The 20,497-nt window shown below is 32.7% G+C and overlaps 1 protein-coding gene and 1 long non-coding RNA gene across 4 annotated transcripts in view; both read left to right on the top strand.

The window, feature by feature from the left end:
• Nucleotides 1-802: 802 nt before the first annotated feature.
• Nucleotides 803-20,497, top strand: part of LOC100741956 (UBA-like domain-containing protein 2) — a 90,003-nt gene continuing 70,308 nt past the window's right edge. The window contains exon 1 of one of the 3 annotated variants that reach the window (XR_004462690.1): nt 803-1,141. Coding sequence is in view for 2 of the 3 variants with exons in the window: in XM_024371171.2 (XP_024226939.1) it covers nt 1,034-1,141 (108 nt within the window). In the remaining variant the exon portion in view is untranslated. The remainder of the gene's footprint in view (nt 1,142-20,497) is intronic. The other 2 variants (XM_024371171.2, XM_003493495.4) reach the window with 2 other exon arrangements.
• Nucleotides 15,623-20,353, top strand: LOC117152340. The gene is made up of 3 exons (XR_004462691.1): nt 15,623-15,633; nt 17,269-17,272; nt 20,232-20,353. It is a non-coding gene; the product is annotated as an uncharacterized LOC117152340 (long non-coding RNA).

Here is a 20,497-nt window from a genome sequence, read left to right as displayed (position 1 = left end):
ATATATATATATATATATATATATATATATATATATATACATATATATACATATATATAATACAAACTGTTATATAAAATAGTAAAGTAATATATTGCAAAATATATATATATATATATCATTAACCATTTAGAACTATTTAAAATCCCATGCAATGTGAACAAACATTAATTATATAATTTATTTTTGAAAGTCAAACACTGCAATTATTTAAATTAAAAATGCAAATATAAAATAACGTATGTAAATTTTTTAAATTACTTTAGGTTATATCGAATTTTTAAATTTTTTCGTACTGATATTATTGAACAAATGTATTCCCTTTTTTGGAAAATACTACTTGATAACTTTCGACAAATTAGATAACAAATGCATATATATATTATTGTTAAAATATGTCCTTAATAAACAATCGTGGTAAATCCAAAAACATGGCAAACGGCATTCAAAACATTAAGGAAATGATATTTCTCGAACAAAGAGGTGGGTGACCTACAGGTATTTCCAGCAAATCAAACATAAAATTATGTTATCTATTTCTGCGTTAAAGCTTCCCTGAAAAATTTGAAAATACGCGCACGCTTTTTATCTCGAGGCAAATGCAATAATATCGGAAAAATGCGAAACGAGCTGCAAATATAAGAATCTGTTCATCGAGCCTGTGGCGTGTTGAATTGTTTATTATGTTTGAAAATAAACAATGAAAACAGGGAGTATGTACGAGAAAGAGAATGCTCCCAAACACACGGGAGGCAGCACGCTGACTCTTGAATAGCTGCTAGTGACGTCACAGCATCCTCGTCTCTTACGTTTCGCAACCCGCGGTGCCCGTCACCCGTCTGCGATGAGTTTAGTTTTCAAAACAAGACTCTGGTTGCCGCTCGTAGGCCGCACTCGCGTTTAAACGAAAAGCTCGGGAGAGCCGGAGTCAAAACCTGCTAACACGGAAGGCTGTACCGTAGCATAGTGTCTCGCGAGCGGTCTTCTTTTCTTTCGGTATTTCCCGTCTTCTGGTTTAAAACGTGACGAAAAAATGGACACCCTACGCGAGCAGGTGATGATCAATCAATTTGTGCTGGCTGCAGGTTGTGCCAGGGAGCAAGCGAAACAGTTGCTACAAGCGGCGCATTGGCAATTTGAGGTAAGGGAACCAGCTTCCGCATCATTTTTACGAGAAACATTCTGAACTTCACCATATTTATGCCCATCGCGGCTCGATACTTCCTACGTAAACAAAGCAGCGAAAATGGCCGATCGTACAAGCGGCACTAACGTTCATTTCATCCGTAACTATTACGTATTAACATGCATTCGATTAAAAATGTCGATCGAATCTGATCGAACGATGCTCCGTTGTTGACTCTCGCGTATCGTCGCGTTAACATTTGTTCAATAATACACAAGGATCAGCGAGTGGAGTGAGTCAGTGAGCACATTTACTATCACACAGGATGAAGTCCATTCATAAAAATCATACGATGTTGCTAAGAGGTTTTGTTCGTTATTGTTGTGATGAGATTGCTCTGAAACCCTGTCAAGGTTATGCGCACGATATTTTTAGGTTAACTGACTATAATTCGAATCTTTTTCGTGAGTGTAACAAAATTTATGTAAACGGGAGCCAATAAATATCAGCCTCCAGATATACATAAGCAATGATTTTACAATTTTCAAAGAGTTTATTATGGAGAAAACAATTTGTAATTTTGAAGTCGCAAATTAGTTACAAATATAGTTAAAAATGAAATTATTGCTATATTGAAAGTTACATGGTGTTATAGAGGGTTAACGCTTTTCTAATATGTTTGTTTGTTTTCATTTACGGATGTACGCTATCGTAAACTGTATTCAGGTACGAATCTAGTTTTAGACTTGGCTTTTATTCATTGAACATCGTTGCAACCGCGCATTCATCATACGTAAAGTTTTCGCTGGTTTAAAATAGGGTCATGTATCTATATCACACTCGATTTCTTCAAACCGACTCTGTAAACGGACTTGGCCATTAACAATGAGAACAATGCTGACATCGCGTGTGGCGATCGCGAACAATAATTATCTTTTCAGTACAACCTTTCCAGGTCTATCGATTTACGAGCTATTCGTTTGTACTAAAAGCCTCCTTCGATTTATGGAAATTAGATTACATTTAACCTATCTATGCATTTACTATGTATATGCTTTGTATACTGTGTTAACGACCTTTATACGTAAGGTTTACAAGCATAACGCAACCTATATGTGTTTTAACTGTAAATATACTTGTAGATTAATTCTTTCGTTCGTCGTTCGTTGCAATAAAAAATCTACATTAACTTTCATGTGGTATATAGATATAACATAAATATAGGGTGTACCAATATCGATGGTACAAATAAGATGGGGGTGATTCTACTCCAGATTTTACCGGGCAACCTTCGTCAGTGTGCTGTGTGAGCATAGCGAATAAAAATATTTTATACAAATATAAATATTTCGAAGCTTTTGTACTGCGAGGAAGTTTATATGTTGAAGAAAATATTAAAAAATCATTCTTAATATTCATGTGGTCTCATACCAATTTCATATTAAAATTTTTCTTAAAAATTTTGACGATTAATTCTTTTGGATATAATAATTTTATTATTTAAGAATCTTCTATTTATTACACATGTTTTATTTTTTTAAATAAATTACGTAATACATTTGTAAAATGTAACATCAATTCGCAAAAATACGAAATATCAAGGAAACATAAAGAGAAGAATAAGTTGATATTAAATGTAATCATTATCTATTAATAGTCGGTTTTAAAATATTCACTATTTGTATGTGTGTACGATTGTCAGAGCTGAAAAATTGTATATATTTATTACCGTACGAAGTTCGTTTTAATTTTGTTTCATCTCAATAAATGAGACACCAATTCTACCAATCAGTTTATCGCACGTATTAATCCCTATTTGACATACATTTTCTTCCAAAGTTCTTTACGTATTGAAATAAAAAATCGTGTATGATTCGAAGATGAAAATATCACAGCAGGCGGAAACTGGTTATTATTCCCTTCCATTTTGAATTTTTATATCCTAACCTTGCTGTTTGTTCAACAAATAAAAAGAATTAATATCTCGAGAAGAATTTTAACATAAAATTGAAATGAAAAATCATACGTATTAACAATGATTTTTTTTTATCTGACTGGAAATAAACTCAACCTGTTAAATTGAAAAATGTAAATCTTTTAAACATAGCTGATAAGTCGACGAACTTTTCTAGGAGCCAAAGATATATTTTTTAAGGCAAGAAACATTGTAATATCTTCAATTCCTGTATTATTACGACGAGCGATATTTTGAAAATTTTTAGGTGGATGGAAAACACACACGTTTAGTTTCAAAACAAAAAAAACAGACAATTTTAATAACATGAGTTTGATTAACAATAAACTGAATTTTAAAATTGCTTCCACGTTCCTTGTAGTTTACATATACGTATTTAATTCCAAAATCAACAAAAAAAAAAGTAGATTTTGTTATATGAATTTTGAATAATAAGATTAGAGAATAATGGAATTTTGTAATTGCTTCGTTATAAAATACCAAAAATGTGTCTTATCATTTATCATTTATGATTCTGTAGGCTTTCTGTAATTGTTTTCTATAGTTTTCATGTACATATTTAATCCGAAAATAAAAAAGAGATTTTACAACATGACATTTGAATAATAATTTTGATTTCGCTCCATCGCAGAACACTGAAAATGTGACTCGCCATGTATTTTTCCAGTGACTTTCGTTTATATTTATAGAACATATGGACGTCAATTGTCACGGTGATCATCGGTGAGCTACGTTTACTAAATTTTTAGAATTTTAATTAATTAATAAATTTTAATTTTCAATAGAATAAAATAAATTTCATGGCCTAACAATATGTTCAACAATGTAACATTGTTAGGAAAAACCTGCACAAGCATAATATAATATTTTGCAAAAATTAATTTTTATGGTGTAGTAAGTATATTTTAATCTATTGCGGCTGCCAGGACAAAATATATAAAATTTGCGTGCTATTCGTCGTATTAACCGGAAAAATCTAGAACACCGTGTATATTACTACAGCATTATATCTTATTTAGCATCAATTGTCTATTACCCTTCATCCGTGTTCTAGCGGTACGGATTAATATGACTTGTGTTTTAAGGTTACACAATTATTCTCGATAATAGAGAAATCTGATAAAAATGATACTCGGTGAAGCCATCGTTGTAAATTTTGTGGGATTAAGGAAAAACTTTATAGTATGTTTTGACGAGACAAGATAGAAAAGATGTCTGTATACTTTGATAATGTAAAACATGCTGTCAATATCTCGTTGTGTTTAGTTGGTGCGTTTCTCATACTTTCACACGATCAATATATAATACGAGGAAGTACGATAGGATAGACTTTCAGCAATTAGTATCTTATCCGTAGTGAGCATTAGCAGAGTACTTCTTTGCTAAAAGCTTTCTGCATTTCAGATCCATTTAACGTTAGAATCTCGTGAATTTTATTCTTCTCGTTGTCAGTAATTTTAACCGATTTTCTTGATTTTAAACGCGCGTGTTTTTGTTAAATATCGCGCTCGATGTTTTGTTTTCGATAGTTTTTAATTAATTAACACTTTAAAATGTCGTGTATAGTAGAAGTACGTATTCATGATTTTTAAATTTTATCTTATTTATTTGTCAGTATATTTTTATAATCTACTATCATACCGTTGTACTATTATTAAATAATTTATTTATTACCTAATTCTGATTTTATACAGAGAGACAAAAGCTATTCGTGTTTCTTTCATAAGCAAACAAAATAATATTAATAATTATCTATTAACTATGATATATATATATATATATATATATAATGACAATTAACTATTATAAATAATTGATGTAACTGTAAATAGTCAATTTAAAACATTCCCAGTTATAGAAGAGTAACTATTTTTTTTTATTGAAGTATCGAATGAACAGTATGAATAATAAATCATTTTCAGTTACATAATTTTCAGGGATTGAAATAATAAATGAGCCTTATTTAGAATTGCATATGTAGAAAGTTTATATTAAATTACAAGAAAGATGACTATATGTTAATAAGGAGAACCTACGATAAAATATATGGATACAATGTGCTTTTTAATTTGCATTATACACAAATAAAAATTTGTCCATAATTGTTTTATAATCTCTTAATTCTCCAAAACTTCTTAACAAGCCAGAATATTGCATGCTTATGAGGAAAGAAATTGCCATATATGTTAATTACGGCTTTTTCATTTTAATTTGGATGTGTGTAATAATACTATACCAATCAAATATAATGTAACAATAATAAACATATAAAATAAACCTAAGAAAGAACATAAATTACATATGGACACATAACTTCAGAGTTACACAGTATTATAAAGAGCCATACGAAATTTTTATATTACTTATACATAATATTTCTGCAAAAATAAGAACAGTCATTGAACATCAGAAACGTAAGGCTAAGAATATCAAAACAATACAGAAGACAAAAATGAAAACAGTCAGAATGACTAGCATCCAGGGTTATTATTTTCTAGTTGATATTTTATCTCTTTACAAGAAGAGAAATGGTGAAGATATAGAATGAAATGTTTTTACAGGAAATTCTGTTTTCAAAAAAATTGACTTCAAATATTTAACTGCTAAATGCTACCGGATATTGCTATGTCGTGACATCTTAACTTATATTTGTTTTCTACTACGTACATATTAAGTAACCGAGGACATACGATGAAGCAGGACATTGATAGAGAATAAATTCTATTATTTTCGAAACTGTTCCTCGCACTGTTAAATACACAACTGCATCCTTCGAATTAAATTGTTATGAAATGAAATTTCCCTTCTTACAAAGTAATAAAATTTCTTATCATCTTTTATTGCATGTTCTCCATTATCCGATAGAATAAACTTAAACACAAGTAAAATACCGGTTTACAACGGGATTAAATGACACTTATCAGACAATTATTTAAAGCCAATTTTCTCGTAAATGACGTCTGGTATGGAAAAATTCACTTTTATATTTCGAGCTTGAAATTTATTCTTGTAAAATCATTCTTTTTGTAACAAATAATTGCTATACTATACTGTAAATATATACTTTATGTAACAATTCTAAAAAGCTTTTTGTGATTATATGACAAATGTAAATAATTTATGAAATCAGCAGAATTATCTAGTTATCATATCTAAAATCTGACTGTGTCAGGTAATTAGATTCTTTATTATTAATGACTTTGGTTTCAATTAGGTCTTATTATATGGTTTGGGTTATTATATGACAAAAGAAAATAATCTATAATATTATATAGCATGAATTATCGACTGACAATATTTAAAATTTGATCGTGCTGTAATGACATTTTTTTTATTATATCTGATTTTGGTTTAAATATGGTAAGATAATAAAATACAATAATACACGAAATGTAGATAAATGAATATATAGATAACTGCACAACTATTGTATATCCATTTTTAGCAGTTTTGGTAATGTACGATTAAGTAAATATTTTGTACGTTGTTTCTATCTTTATCAGAGCCATTATAAAATTGTGCATCGCAAATTGCAAATCGTGCATTCATCCTTTTCAGGATCACATAAAATGACAGTGGCGGATCATGATTGCTGAAAATATCTCTATACTAAATACAACAAAGAGAAATGTTATTTTTGACAAATTTAAGAAGTAAACATACAATACTTACGCAACGTAAAAAAGCAGTCGGGAACTATTTGTTGCGTATAAAAATTCCACAAGTTACGCAAATAACGAACAAACGATATTTGTGCAGTTATCCATCGATACGTACGCTTTTTAAAAATCACACCACGTTACAGAATGTTACGAATAAAACAGTGTGAAAGTGATATCACCAACATCGAAACCGCGAAGAAAAGCTATGGTTTGTCAGCAGACTTTGGCAATTTACCATAAGACGCGGCACCAAATTGATCGGTAGTTGATTGCGAGATCGAATCGATTGTTTAGCGCTATGTTTACTAAACGATTGCAACACGATATTAGACGTCAAATTGTAATCCTCGGTCGTCGCTCGGAACGCGTGCTTTCGTAAGAACCGCGCAGGATTGCTAATATTTAATGTCATTCCGTTACTATTATATCGTTACGTCATCTTGTGAAAATAACCATCGCATCATTTAAAATAAACACAGCCAGCCTGTTACGTTCATCCCTGTTCATAAGTATTGGGACACTTGCTGATCCAAAACACACTGTGAAAATACACGGTGGCTTATAAAAGTATTTTAACGCTTACCATCGAAAATTTACACGCATACAGGTTGTCTCAGCTGATGTTGACGTCATTGTCATGATCCGTAGCAAAAAATGTTTCAGATAAGACTTGAATCGTTCTAAGGCAGGTATATTCTGATGTTATTAGTTTTTCTGTATGTTGCAACATAAATATCATGTTATGAAGGTCAATTTTTTTTTTTTATTTTAGTGGAATTTGGGAAATTGATAAACATAAGATCTAGGAACCTGGTGTCCTAGAAATCATGGCGATAGTAATAAGGCGATTCTACATGAAAAAACAAGTCGAAAATATAGTTTTATTTTTATTATAGTTTTCGAGAAAATCGACCTTGAAGATTTCTCAAATATACTTGAATTTGACTAATTCCAGGCAATTTTTGGCACTTATTTACTGAAATGGAGGATTTTTTACGGATATGTACATATATTCAAATTATTCTCAAAACGTGCGAAACTGTTTTCGCTAATTAGAACGTTCCGCGTACGTTTCCGATTAGTCGCTGGAATATTCGGCCAAGGTGACTTACTGCGTCTCGTCTTAAAACCGCATTGGCGCTGGTAAAATCGACACAGAGGGTGTCGGAAAACCAAAGGTTTAAAACTTGAGAATACTAAAAACACGTAAAAAATAATTTTTTCACAGGAAAATTTGATATTGCATTTATGAGAAACTCAAATGCGCGCGAAGACCAAAGGTGGTAAACATAAGTTACGTCTCCTCCTGGCTTTTATAAAGGAGCAATCTTACAAGTCAATATGTTGTCAACCAATTCCGCGTCGAAATTATTTCTTCGTTTGATTTTGCGATGAAACGTGTGTTTTTGTCACTGTCTTGAAAATTCAAAAGATATAAATAACATTAGTTGCGCAGAGTAATGTGCAATGATCATTATATTTGTTATTTATTATGCGATATCATAACTAGGCCAATCTTACTAATCCTATTACCGATATAATGTATCTACTAAATCAATATTATTTATTTATTTCACAATACCGTGAATTTACCAGCTATTTTCAAAAGGCTGATATCGTTAAATCTATCAGATTACTGATATCTTTAACCATTATATAAACATAGTAGAATTTTTTAACTATTAAATAACATGTAAGTCAGAAAATCAGCAAAATATATGTACTTATCATATTTTTTCCGCGTAATCTTCACGTGAAATGTAAATAAAGAAATCGAAAGAATCAATTAAAAGTATGTAACAGGAAATATTATATCACTAGAAACGATTATCTGCAATATCAACAACAAATCGTGATAAAATACGAAGGTTTGTTTTCTCTGCCACAAAAGATGTTTGATATATCTTCCTTTTATTTGAACAAAACATTCACATATTTAAATTATGAATCAATATACATAACATAATATTTAAATATTCTTACCTTGTCCCACTAGTTATAACTCAATTATAATGTTTGTCGTAGGCAAATATATTAAGAGTACAATATAACGTACACCGACAAGGAGATGTAACATCACATTTTGAACTAAAAGTATTTATTTTAGTGAACATACGTGAATATTATTCTGTTGAATTACGAAGAAAGAAAATATCTATTGAACAACCAACTTGTAGCACACGATAGCCATAGATTGTTGTTCGTTGATAAATATAAGAACAAAATGCACGCTGTGATTTTTGCATCGATCTTTACTTAGGATCATATTATGACATTTTATTTTCATGGTAAATTTAATACGATTATACGAATATTTAATACGATTTTAAATTTAACATTGATAACTTCAAAGATTACTAACTCGTTATGAAAGTGGTTTTCCTCATCAAAGTAATTCTTTTACTATCAATACTCGTATCAAGGAACATTGATAATGACAAAAAAGTAGAAAATTTAAATTTCATAATATAATATTATTGCTTATTTTTCCCTTGTCAAAGCAACTTTTATGTGAAATAGAATGAAACATAAATTTAGACCGAGAATTTTCATATTATTTTATATTTTTATGCACGGACTTAAAATACATGGATTTTTGTATCTTTAAATTTCACATAAATGCGCAAGAAATTGCAGTCTAACCATATACTTTTATAGCTTGCTATACAGCACGTTTTCTTTTATCTTGCATTCGTAAATATCTTACAACTCCTTGGTTAGTTTTGCTTATATAAAGAATTATGTCAGACTAAAGCTAGTTGATTCAGACAACCGAATATTGTGATTCAAGCTTTTTTCTTTTTTCAAGGTAATCTTTTTCAGCTTCTCAAGCTTGTCATCATTTTTTAAAGTAGCATTTTAATGTAGTTGCATATATTATACACCAATCAATGCATCTTCATACCGCACATTTCCATGCAACAAGTTTTACAAAATTAAAATTGAAATACTATTTAAGTTAACCATTTTCAGACACTAATACTTTAATATCCTTTTATAAAAAATAAAACAATCACGTCGGCTGGCTTGAAAAACATATACAAACCCAGTTGAAAGAAATGATAATAATTTTGTGAAATTTGCAACAAACAGGCATTGGAGGAAAATGTTCATAAATCATGCTTGTTGTTCTAAATTCTAAACTAATTAACTTTGTCATATCGATAAAAGGTATTAAGATATTAACGAATTCAAGATAAACAAAACACCTTGTATATCGATGTTTCATTTACAACATTTACTACGTTTCATTTAACAGAGCATTGTATTTCATTCACTACGTTTTGTTTAGCGTTTTATTTAGGGCGTTCTAATTTATTGTCTTTTTTCGTTGAATAAAAATAAGATATTCACAACTACATGTAGAAAGATACGAAAAAGCTTGTTTCATATTTTTTTACAATCGTTATCTTTTCTATAAATGAGGATACATTGATTTATTCCCTGTGTAAAATATTAAGACATTTGGAAGATAAGATCAATAAGTAAGATTTAAAGAATACTTCAACATTAGTGTTGAGAACTTTGCATATGAAAGACAAGCAAAGGAACACTTGTGTTTGTACGTTTCTCATTTTTAATACGGTAAATTTCATGAAATTAAAATTGAGATATGTCTTGAATCAAACATTTCCGCGACATTTTTGTATAGGGAATAAAAGAACGCATCAGCTAGTATATAAAAAAAACATGGCCTTTAAAAAAAGAAACGTAAACATTTCTACAAATATGTTTCGCATCATAACATGCGTCTCTTCGAGCCAAATAATTCATTGCTTTAAGCATCTCCTCGTCTCATTAAAAGTAACGAGGATATTGCTTTGTAACAGAATTACTGAGACACCTTGTATATTCGAGTGTAGGTGACTTTTTATTTATACGTAATAGAACAAGAAAGAAAGCTTTCTGGTCGAAATACTCGAATAGTAACCATAATGCACCTGAACAGAATGGAATACTCGTAATAGTTGATGCTGCGTTGTCTTGACAGAGAATACAGAGAAATAAGAGGAGAGAGAATTCAGTCTGTTCGTTGAATTCAGTCTGAAAACTTTCTCTGCTCGGCTGCTAACGCGTTTAACAACAGATTACGACACGGGTTCTAATGAGTACTGGCAAGTTTCTGTACGTTACCCTGGTCGGTACCTTTCCACTCTCTCTCTCTCTCTCTCTCTCTCTCTCTCTCTCTCTCTCTCTCTCTCTCTCTCTCTCTCTCTCTCTCTCTCTCTCTCTCTCTCTCTCTCTCTCTCTCTCTCTCTCTCTCTCTCTCTCTCTCTCTCTCTCTCTCTCTCTCTCTCTCTCTCTCTCTCTCTCTCTCTCTCTCTCTCTCTCTCTCTCTCTCTCTCTCTCTCTCTCTCTCTCTCTCTCTCTCTCTCTCTCTCTCTCTCTCTCTCTCTCTCTCTCTCTCTCTCTCTCTCTCTCTCTCTCTCTCTCTCTCTCTCTCTCTCTCTCTCTCTCTCTCTCTCTCTCTCTCTCTCTCTCTCTCTCTCTCTCTCTCTCTCTCTCTCTCTCTCTCTCTCTCTCTCTCTCTCTCTCTCTCTCTCTCTCTCTCTCTCTCTCTCTCTCTCTCTCTCTCTCTCTCTCTCTCTCTCTCTCTCTCTCTCTCTCTCTCTCTCTCTCTCTCTCTCTCTCTCTCTCTCTCTCTCTCTCTCTCTCTCTCTCTCTCTCTCTCTCTCTCTCTCTCTCTCTCTCTCTCTCTCTCTCTCTCTCTCTCTCTCTCTCTCTTTCTGTCTGTCCGTCTCTCTTATTTTCTGCCTCCTTTCTTTTGCTATCTCGTCTATGCCGGTATAAATACACAATAGACGAAGTGCTTTCACGATTATCCAATAAGTTTATGCATGTCTGGATATTTTTAATTAGTTCACCCTCCGTAATTATTTATAGAATTTTCTTTATTTATGAGAGAATAAAATTATAATTGAATAATCAATCATTTCATATATACCTGATTCTTTCAGGATTGTTGATTCATAATGATCCAAGTTAAACGTGTTTTGTCTAGAATTCCGTGAATACAGTGAATTAAAATAATTCAGTGTACGTTATTATTACATATAATTTGTTTACGTATAATAATAATTATTATTATTATATATTACTTATAATTCAGTGTATATATGCATAAATATTAAAATAAATAATTATTTTAAACGATAAAAAAATATAAATTATATATTATAATAAAAAATAAAAAAAATAATAATTTTAAACGATAATGTGTGAATAAACCCAGATAAGTAAAATATACAGTGTGTTTCGTTTACATTGCATTGCATAATATCTTTACTTTAATACTTCAGTCGATACAAAAAATTGCGTTGGAGGAAAACTGGTCGTGTAGAATGACGAATATTATAATTTATGAGTTTTCCCTTTCAAAGTCATACTTTTCAAGGTCGTTGACATTTTTTCCTTCAATCGAACTACATATTTTTGGCAATTACACAACTTAGTAACTTTCCTCAATTTTGATTATTTTACTTTAGTCTTCTTCTTATGATACGAGAAAACATTTTGACGAATGAATGACTTTTTGGCTCGCTCCATTTTTAATATTCAAAGTTTATGAAAACAGTTACATTATCAGGTTAGATTTGTCGACTCTTTTCGCCGCAAAGAATATTTTAAATGATAGAAGTGCTTTCGTTTGTCCGTACTCGTTTAAATAATCGTGGCCCTTATCAAATTTTTCGCCTTTTTAGATAATAAATGCATTCTATTTGTACTGTAGGTGCTTCGTGTTGAAGCTAACTGGAACATAACGGTACAGCACGAGTGTTTTAATCTAACTTAGAATAATTGAAGACATTGTACGGAGTTTTACAGATTTTTTTAAAGATTATTAACCACTAAAAAACATTAACCACAGGAACATTTTAAAACCTACGATGGTTACGTTTACACAATAAAGGCTAGTAATAAGAGGCAAGACTCACGATATAGTGAAACATCGTGAAAAATAATCTACAGTGATTCAAAAAAATATTCGAGCACTTACCACAACAAACTTTCATGAATAGGTTACGTGCATTATAGGAAAATTTTCATTTATTTCATTAGCACTGTAATAAAACACAGCTATCGTGATTATGATAGCCAAATTTGCAACCGATTCAAAAATGTATATAAAAGTTAGAAAACATTTATTGAAAGCATACGCTTAGTGAAAAATTAGTATACGACGTGAAGTAGTTTTAAACATACAATTAGTGCTGCAGATGATCTCACTACATATTGTGACTTATTAATAAAGCGAATGATATAATCAACTGTACAATATCTTGATGATGTTTGCGAAGTGTATGCGTTCGACAAATATCTTGTAACTTCTCTACATATTTTTACATTCGTTTCACTAATATAATCATAATACAATCGCGTCTTGTCGCGGTGCTAATGACATTTCGAAATATCTCGTATAATATAAGCATAAAACTAAAAATTCCAAGAGTGTTCTAACACTTTCGTGTGCCACTGTATGCCAAAATACAGTATTCGACTTGTCATGGAATGAAAATTAATTATTCCCATAGAAAACAACTATTCTTATGATATTCGTAATTTCAGTCGTAATTTGAAGAAACCCGTGTAAATCAATCTCATGTCCTAGCCGGCAGACAAAAAATGAATAAAAAAATATATATATTTAAGTAGTTGAAGTCTTCTGCTACTGTATATTAAATTATTAACTATCGTTAAAAAAATTGAAATGCCTGAAACAGGTATTCAAAAGAATATACAATAGCTACGAGACGTATTTATATACACGTACCTTAATTTCGTTTTGTAATTTCGTTAATTTCCTAAAGTTCGTTTGCGTAGCATTACATTTTTGCAATCACGTGCAAATGCTACTAAACGATACGAAATTTGTTACAGTCGGCTCCAATTAATTGGTATACAAACCCAGTAATAAATGCGATGCTATTCGTAGTACACCACAATAGACTACCATACTTTTCGTAGTCATCGTACATTGTAAACGAACAAAGCTCGTTTTTATTCCAACCTGTTCGATCGTAAAATCAAGAAATCTGAAATCCATCATTTCGTCGTGTTTGCTGGCTCGGCTGTTACGTGACGCTCACTGTACGTACCACTCCTTTCGTTTCATCCAGGAACGGCTAATTTTAGCATCGAACGCTAAGTGCCATTAGGATATAATTGCACGGCCGACGCGCGACGAATAATAGAAATAAGACTATTGTTACCATTATCGCGGTACCAATCGTCAAGCTATGCTGTTTTATCGAGAGATCCTTTTCAGAGGCCGGCTTTCAAGCTAGAAGAGCAGTAAGATTACGACGCGACGATCCCATTGCGGTGACATCTGGCATAGTCCATCTGTTCTGTTTTTGTCGCCATCAGTGTCTCTCATCGTTAACAAACCTGTATATACATATCTTCGTTTCGCTATTCCACGAAGGTCAAACAAAATCGACTGTGACGATTCAACCGACCTGTTCCCATTCTTTTTTTTTTCTTCTTTTTTCTTCGATAATTTATGTGTGTCGTTGGTTCATGGAATGAATCGAGGAAGACGAAGAATTTATTTTCGCGTCTGACGTTGTCCAGAGATTTCTGAAATTGTTTGAGCGCGTTTTACGCGCATTGAGTACCCGCGAAATATCAAAACAATGCCAGATATATCTGAGGAGCTTGAAAAATTAACGAGGCACCACCATTGCATGGCTGTGTGCCATTTCTTTTTTACCCGCAAGAATACGCGGCGGCGAAACTTTGTTTGCAAACCGTGCGAGCAGTAACTTGTAAACGATGTTTCTTTCAGAAACTTCCTCTCTTCAAAATGTTCGATTCTACATTTTTCCTTGTACCGTTGTTATATTGTCAAACGTATACAAGTGCTTTTGCTTGCTTTGGAAAAATTGAAGTTATTCTTCATTGAAGCAGAGACACAGTCTTATACAGTGGAATCCCTCAAGACCAAAGCAGTGTCACATAATCAGACTGTACCTGTGAGGTGATAAAAACGAAGAAAATAATTTTAAAAAAACCATGACTAATGCAGAGATAATTCGTTTCGTTCGTTTAATCAACTGTTTGGTATCGACGACCGTGCTAGATGTATTCGACTTCTTCGTTTATGCGAAATACGATTCGCGACGGTTGCTGAAGAATAGTCGAGGAACGTGTGCCGATTGATCGGACATATCGGATAATCGGAACTCTATTCTGTATCTATTTATTTTTATTATATCACTTCAATCACAATAATCTATGTACAGTATCTTTCCTTTTTTTTTTTTTTTGTACTTTTAAGAAACTTTACAATTTGTCCAATAAGGACATGCGGTAAATCGATATAGTCGATGTGTGGCTGTAATTTTATTCTACATTTTCCGTTTATTTTCACACGTAAACTAACCTGCTGATCAATTATCCTTATTATATTTATCAATTACCTACTTTCGTTTAGTTGAGAATTCAGCAAATCTACGTACACTAGTGGACAAAAGTTTAAGACGACTACCTTTCTCGTAGAATATCGTTCTGTATCCTAAACACCGAACAACCAGTAGCTGCTATTGAAAAATGCTATTGAAATAGTCGCAATCGTTCGCTATTCAGTTTCACTCTACGAAATAAATTTCGACTCATCCGAGAATAAGACTTCTTTTATTATTTAATTCGTACTTTACAATTTGTTCAACTGAACATTCGGTAAATAATAAGACTTTGAACCAAATCTTGTACCGTCCAATGCTCGTGTGTTTCGACGAAAGCAATTCTCAGCTTCGGATTTTTGCGACTGAGTATTGGTTTCTCCCGCGTCCTTCGATGTCAAAATCAGAATGATCGTTTCATTTCAGGATAAACAGTGGTCTTTGCTGTTGTTTCTTTGGTTTATCGTTTCTGTATTATTTTTCTTTTTTCTATACTCATAGGTACCATGATAGCGCCTGCTTACAAGCTGTGGCAATACTCAGATCGCTGGCTTTATTCGCGATTTTCACTTGAATCCAGCGATTGTTACTATAAATGTAGTATGTCGTGCCAGATAGTTTTATCATCGTTCGATTAATTCGATGCACCACTGAATTCGAACGTTCGTCCTAAAGTAATTTCAGCGAGTACAGCATCGAGTCGTTTCATATTTATCCTCTCGAATATCGTTTGTGTTTTAAAAGTCTCGTAGCCGTTCGTAGATAAAGCGCGAGTGTCATGTAGTTGCAAAGACAACTACGAAATGTTGATTATTTATTATCTTAGTATAATACATATATGTATATAGTACGATAATCTAGCAGATAACTAACTTAATCTTAAACTCTTGTCCGCTACTGGATATACATACATCGCAAAATTTCAAACTCAATTTTCTCAAAAGCAAAGCCACCGACATAATTTTCTTATTCTTGATTTTCGTCCCATTTTGCGTCATGGGATCTTCTTGGCTTTACCACGAATTACGGACCTTTGATACAACATGAAGCGTCCACGGAAAAAGGAGTAATATCAATTTTAACGAGTTTCGAATTTAACATATTTTTCGTGTTCTCTTGCGTGTGTGCTTTTTATCGCTTACCATATCGTATTAATTAATAAACAATTTTCTGAGTATTACAGTAGTTGTAAGAAATTAAGGTGTTCAACGTATTTTTTATTTTTTACAATTTAATGTTATATTTTTTTTTATTATTTAATTTGTACTTTACAATTTGTCCAGTTGGACATTTGGTAAATTTTTTTAGCTTAACACGTTGACGACCGCGCGTGTTTTCGATGAAATCTCCTTCAGGCCACGAGTGTGGTATAGATTATTTCGACCAAATGGTTTCTTATGCCACCACAATTAAAAGAGGAATCAAATGGTACCGAAAACTTGGCATTCAACTCCTTCTGGGAATTTTTGTTGTAAACGCTTTGACGGTTTACAAAATTGCAACAAGGAAGGATGTAAATATTAGGAGATTTAGAGAATTATTAGCTGGAAAATTATTAGGGTTGTCTGAAAATACAAAAAATCCTTGTCTTCGACGGAATCAGCATAATATCGCCGTTCGGTAAAATGATTCCGGAAGAATCATTAGACGCGCATGCAAATTATGTTATGCAGATAAAAGACATTGAACGGACCGATCAAAGACACGAGAGAATTTACAGAAAACAACAACTTATTGTCCAAATTGTTCCGACCAAACTCAGCTTTGTATAGTATGCTTCAAAGTTTTACATTCTAAATAATTTTCTTAAAAGACCATTTTCGTATTACTTTTATAACAATTCAATAGTTTTATTACTTCCTGTGGAATATTGTTTCAAATACGTACGACGATCCTTACGCAAGTAATCAAATAAGCGCCACCGAATATGGGTGACGCTACACTATCAGAAACTTTGCTGTCACCCGAATATGGGTGACACTACCCCATCAGGAACTTTGCTGTCACCCTAATATGGGTGACGAGGCAGTCAACGCGTTATCGCTAAATAACATGTGGATGTCTACCCACAGCGGAATACCATCTATTTTATTTCTTTAGTCACGTCAGTGGGGTGTTTTCTTTTTAGTCTAATGTAGTAATAAGTTATATGTGCATTATTTAAAATTAGAAGTAAAAGTTGAGAATGATGCAGTTACGGCATTATATATTGAAAAATACATTTTCGTTCTTCGAGAAATCCTGAAACTCAACGTTCTGCCTTCGCAGAATCTTCAACAAACAAATCTTTCATCACGCTGCGGTAAACACAGGAAAGAAATAGTTTGCTAGTTTTTAACAGAAGAATCTTCGTAATAATAGATTAACAAACATACAAAAATCGTATTATCTGTTATCTGAATAGGTTAACGTTAAAACACGCGGGATACGTTCCATCAACATTGGTTTTTGTTATGTCGATGCATACGAAATATCGTTTACCAGAAGTTTTCAGCTTGACGGATTATAACCAGCCAATAAATTTCGTCCTATCTTCAATCATTATCAACCATATTATTCTTCCGAGATAACGTACGATGATATATAATGCGTATGTTTAGTTTTTCTGTAAGTAAAATATAATCCAAAAAGATAGAGTAAAAGTTACTTTAGATAAATATTCCTAATCGTAGCATATGCTTTAGTAATTAATTCCATGTTTAAGTAATTAATTCTTAACCTTTCGATGGCGTCACAAAATCGAGAAGGATTGTTACAAGAATGAATGATTTTATCAGATACAAAAAAATACACATCTTCGTCTGTTCATAAGAAACGAATATTAACAGTCGAGTTAAGGCGATGACTATTAGGATAACTGAAAGTTTATATTCGCTACACGTTATTATCCAATGGTTTGTTCGAGCCTCTCTCGAGCTACATCGTCAAAAAATTAATATTTATTTTTTCTTTTAGCCGTTTCACGGAGAGTAGGAAACAATAATATTTAGAAAGTCAGTTTTTCATTGGCAAGTCGCATAAACGTGCCATTGGTCAGGTGTTACGGAAGACTTTCTATATAAACTTCATTCATCGGCGTGTGGAGAATAATTGATTAAAAAATAGAAAATTTGTAAACCTGGAGAAAATCTCTCGGAATAGTCACAAATACGTACATCGTTAAGGATTCTAAGAATCGTCTCGTCCCTTCTGAAGCGTACAGTTCTGAAGAATTTCAGAGAATATCCAATTTTTAGATCAAATATCCAGCAAACCATTATGGAAGCTAGTTTGATCATAAGTTATGACTCCGAACACATATTGCGACACATGTTGCGCGTGTTATGTAAAACATTTTGAAACTTCATCAGCACCATAGTGCACCACCATTGCCATGATTATATTGGCAAAATTGGAAGCTAGTCTAAAAATATATGTGGAACTTTCAAGATATTTGCTGCAAGCTTATGTTTAGTACGAAATTCCTATACAGTATAAATACAATACATCGAGACTTATCAATATTGCCGACGTTGGTCTGTTTAAATATCTTTGCCATCTGCACCAAATATCTTGCAACTTTTCAAAACATTTTTTTGTACTTGAACACTGTTTTGATTTTTGAAATCATTTAGATTTTCACCAGTGTAATCGCGATAATTGAGCGTCGATCAATCATTACGATATCAACGCAATTTCAAAATGTTCCGTATAATACGCGTAACACGTTCGTAAAAGACGTTGACGAGTGTACGAATTCTTTCGCGAGAGTATTTTGCATCTGGAATTCGAAAAAATTTACAGAAAGCGTTAATTCATAATCGGTGGATGCAACGAAGCTGACAAAAGCTTTTTCAGTCTGAGCATGACTTTCGGGATAGGAAATTCCTTTTACTGCCTTTTTGCTTCGTTCTTTTCCCGTCAGACGAGCATTTTCGAAATCTTTTCATAATATACATACGTCTGGCTCGGCCCGAAAGTTTCGAACAGTAAATCTATTTCAGGTTTTTTGTCGTTACGTGACTCGAACGCAACCCGGTTGAGGCTTATCGGAACACTTTTTTTTATTATTATTATTATTTAATTTGTATTTTACAATTTGTCCAGCTGAACATTCAGTAAATTTTTCTACCTTAAATTAGAACACGTGAACGGTTCTACTAAAGCTTTGATAATTTAGAATATCCACGTGGCGGTCGAACGTATCTTTTACCTCGTTTCTCGATCGATCATGGCATTTTCGTATGCAATTTGTATAAGTAATTGTATATTTATTTACATACAAATAGAATTCTTTAGCTTATTATCCATACGTCAGTAACTTAACGCTCTTCTCTTTTGATTTAACCGTAAAGGAGCAGAGCTAGGAGAAAGTTTGGATAGAAAATTTGTCGAATGTCGTTAAGATTTTTAAACGTTGAACGTTGCACACAATTTGAATAAAATAGTATCGTAAATAGGAAGCGAAGCTCGGACGAAGAAAATTAGTAATAGGAATTGCAATTGAAAAAGAATTCTGTCATCAGAAAATATATGAACTTTATCGCATCTTTTCAATGACGAAAGTTAATCTCAAGTTTATTTGTACAGCTGTTTGCGTCTGATTTTTGCACGATCAACGAACGTGTATGTAGGTGGAATTCTTTAAAAGTTTATTGAAAATAATGCGTTGAAGACGTAACTTGTATTTTTTTACGGGAAAATTACGAGTGGGTGTTTGATCTTTTACCTGTCGTTGAAATTGAGACTCACGATTATAGCGGGAAGATTAAATCGAAGTAAATAAAAATAATTTAATAATTAAGCGACTTGGAAGTAAAACGATACAAACGACAAGATCATTAACTCGTGAAAAATAGGGGTAAAATTAAATTCTAATAGAAAAGTCTATGTTCTTCCTGTTGCGTCGCATGGAACATCTGCATTCCAGTCGACGCTGCCTAGCAGCCAGCGGCCCATCGCCAGCCGGCCAGACCCTCAATAAACTCAAGGACCCACCATAAAACGGCACATTTGGCTGCATTGTTTCCACACGTTTGCCAGTCAACTATTGTCTAAAGGTATTTCCTGTTAGAGTTTGTAAGAATTTCGGAGAAGTCCTTGAGTTTATTAGACTTTCAAAATTCACGGAGAAAGCGGGTAGTCGCCGAACGGAAAACCGAACACATGGCCACCAGACGCGACTGGTTTTCCCCAAAAATGAAGTCACCCCGTTCCACGCTGGGGGAGACTTCTCCATGTGTCCTTCTTCATTAGCAGTGGTCATAACCAATCGGCATCGCGGATGTTTCCCTCACCTCCTTAACGAAAGGTATGAGCAACGAATCCGCGTTATTCATTCTAAAGGCAC

This window comes from Bombus impatiens, unplaced genomic scaffold, assembly GCF_000188095.3.
Source record: "Bombus impatiens unplaced genomic scaffold, BIMP_2.2 scf_1162, whole genome shotgun sequence".
In the NCBI taxonomy this organism is placed as follows: domain Eukaryota; kingdom Metazoa; phylum Arthropoda; class Insecta; order Hymenoptera; family Apidae; genus Bombus; species Bombus impatiens.
Note: the sequence above shows the minus strand (reverse complement) of the source record. Positions and strands in the feature narration are given on the sequence as shown.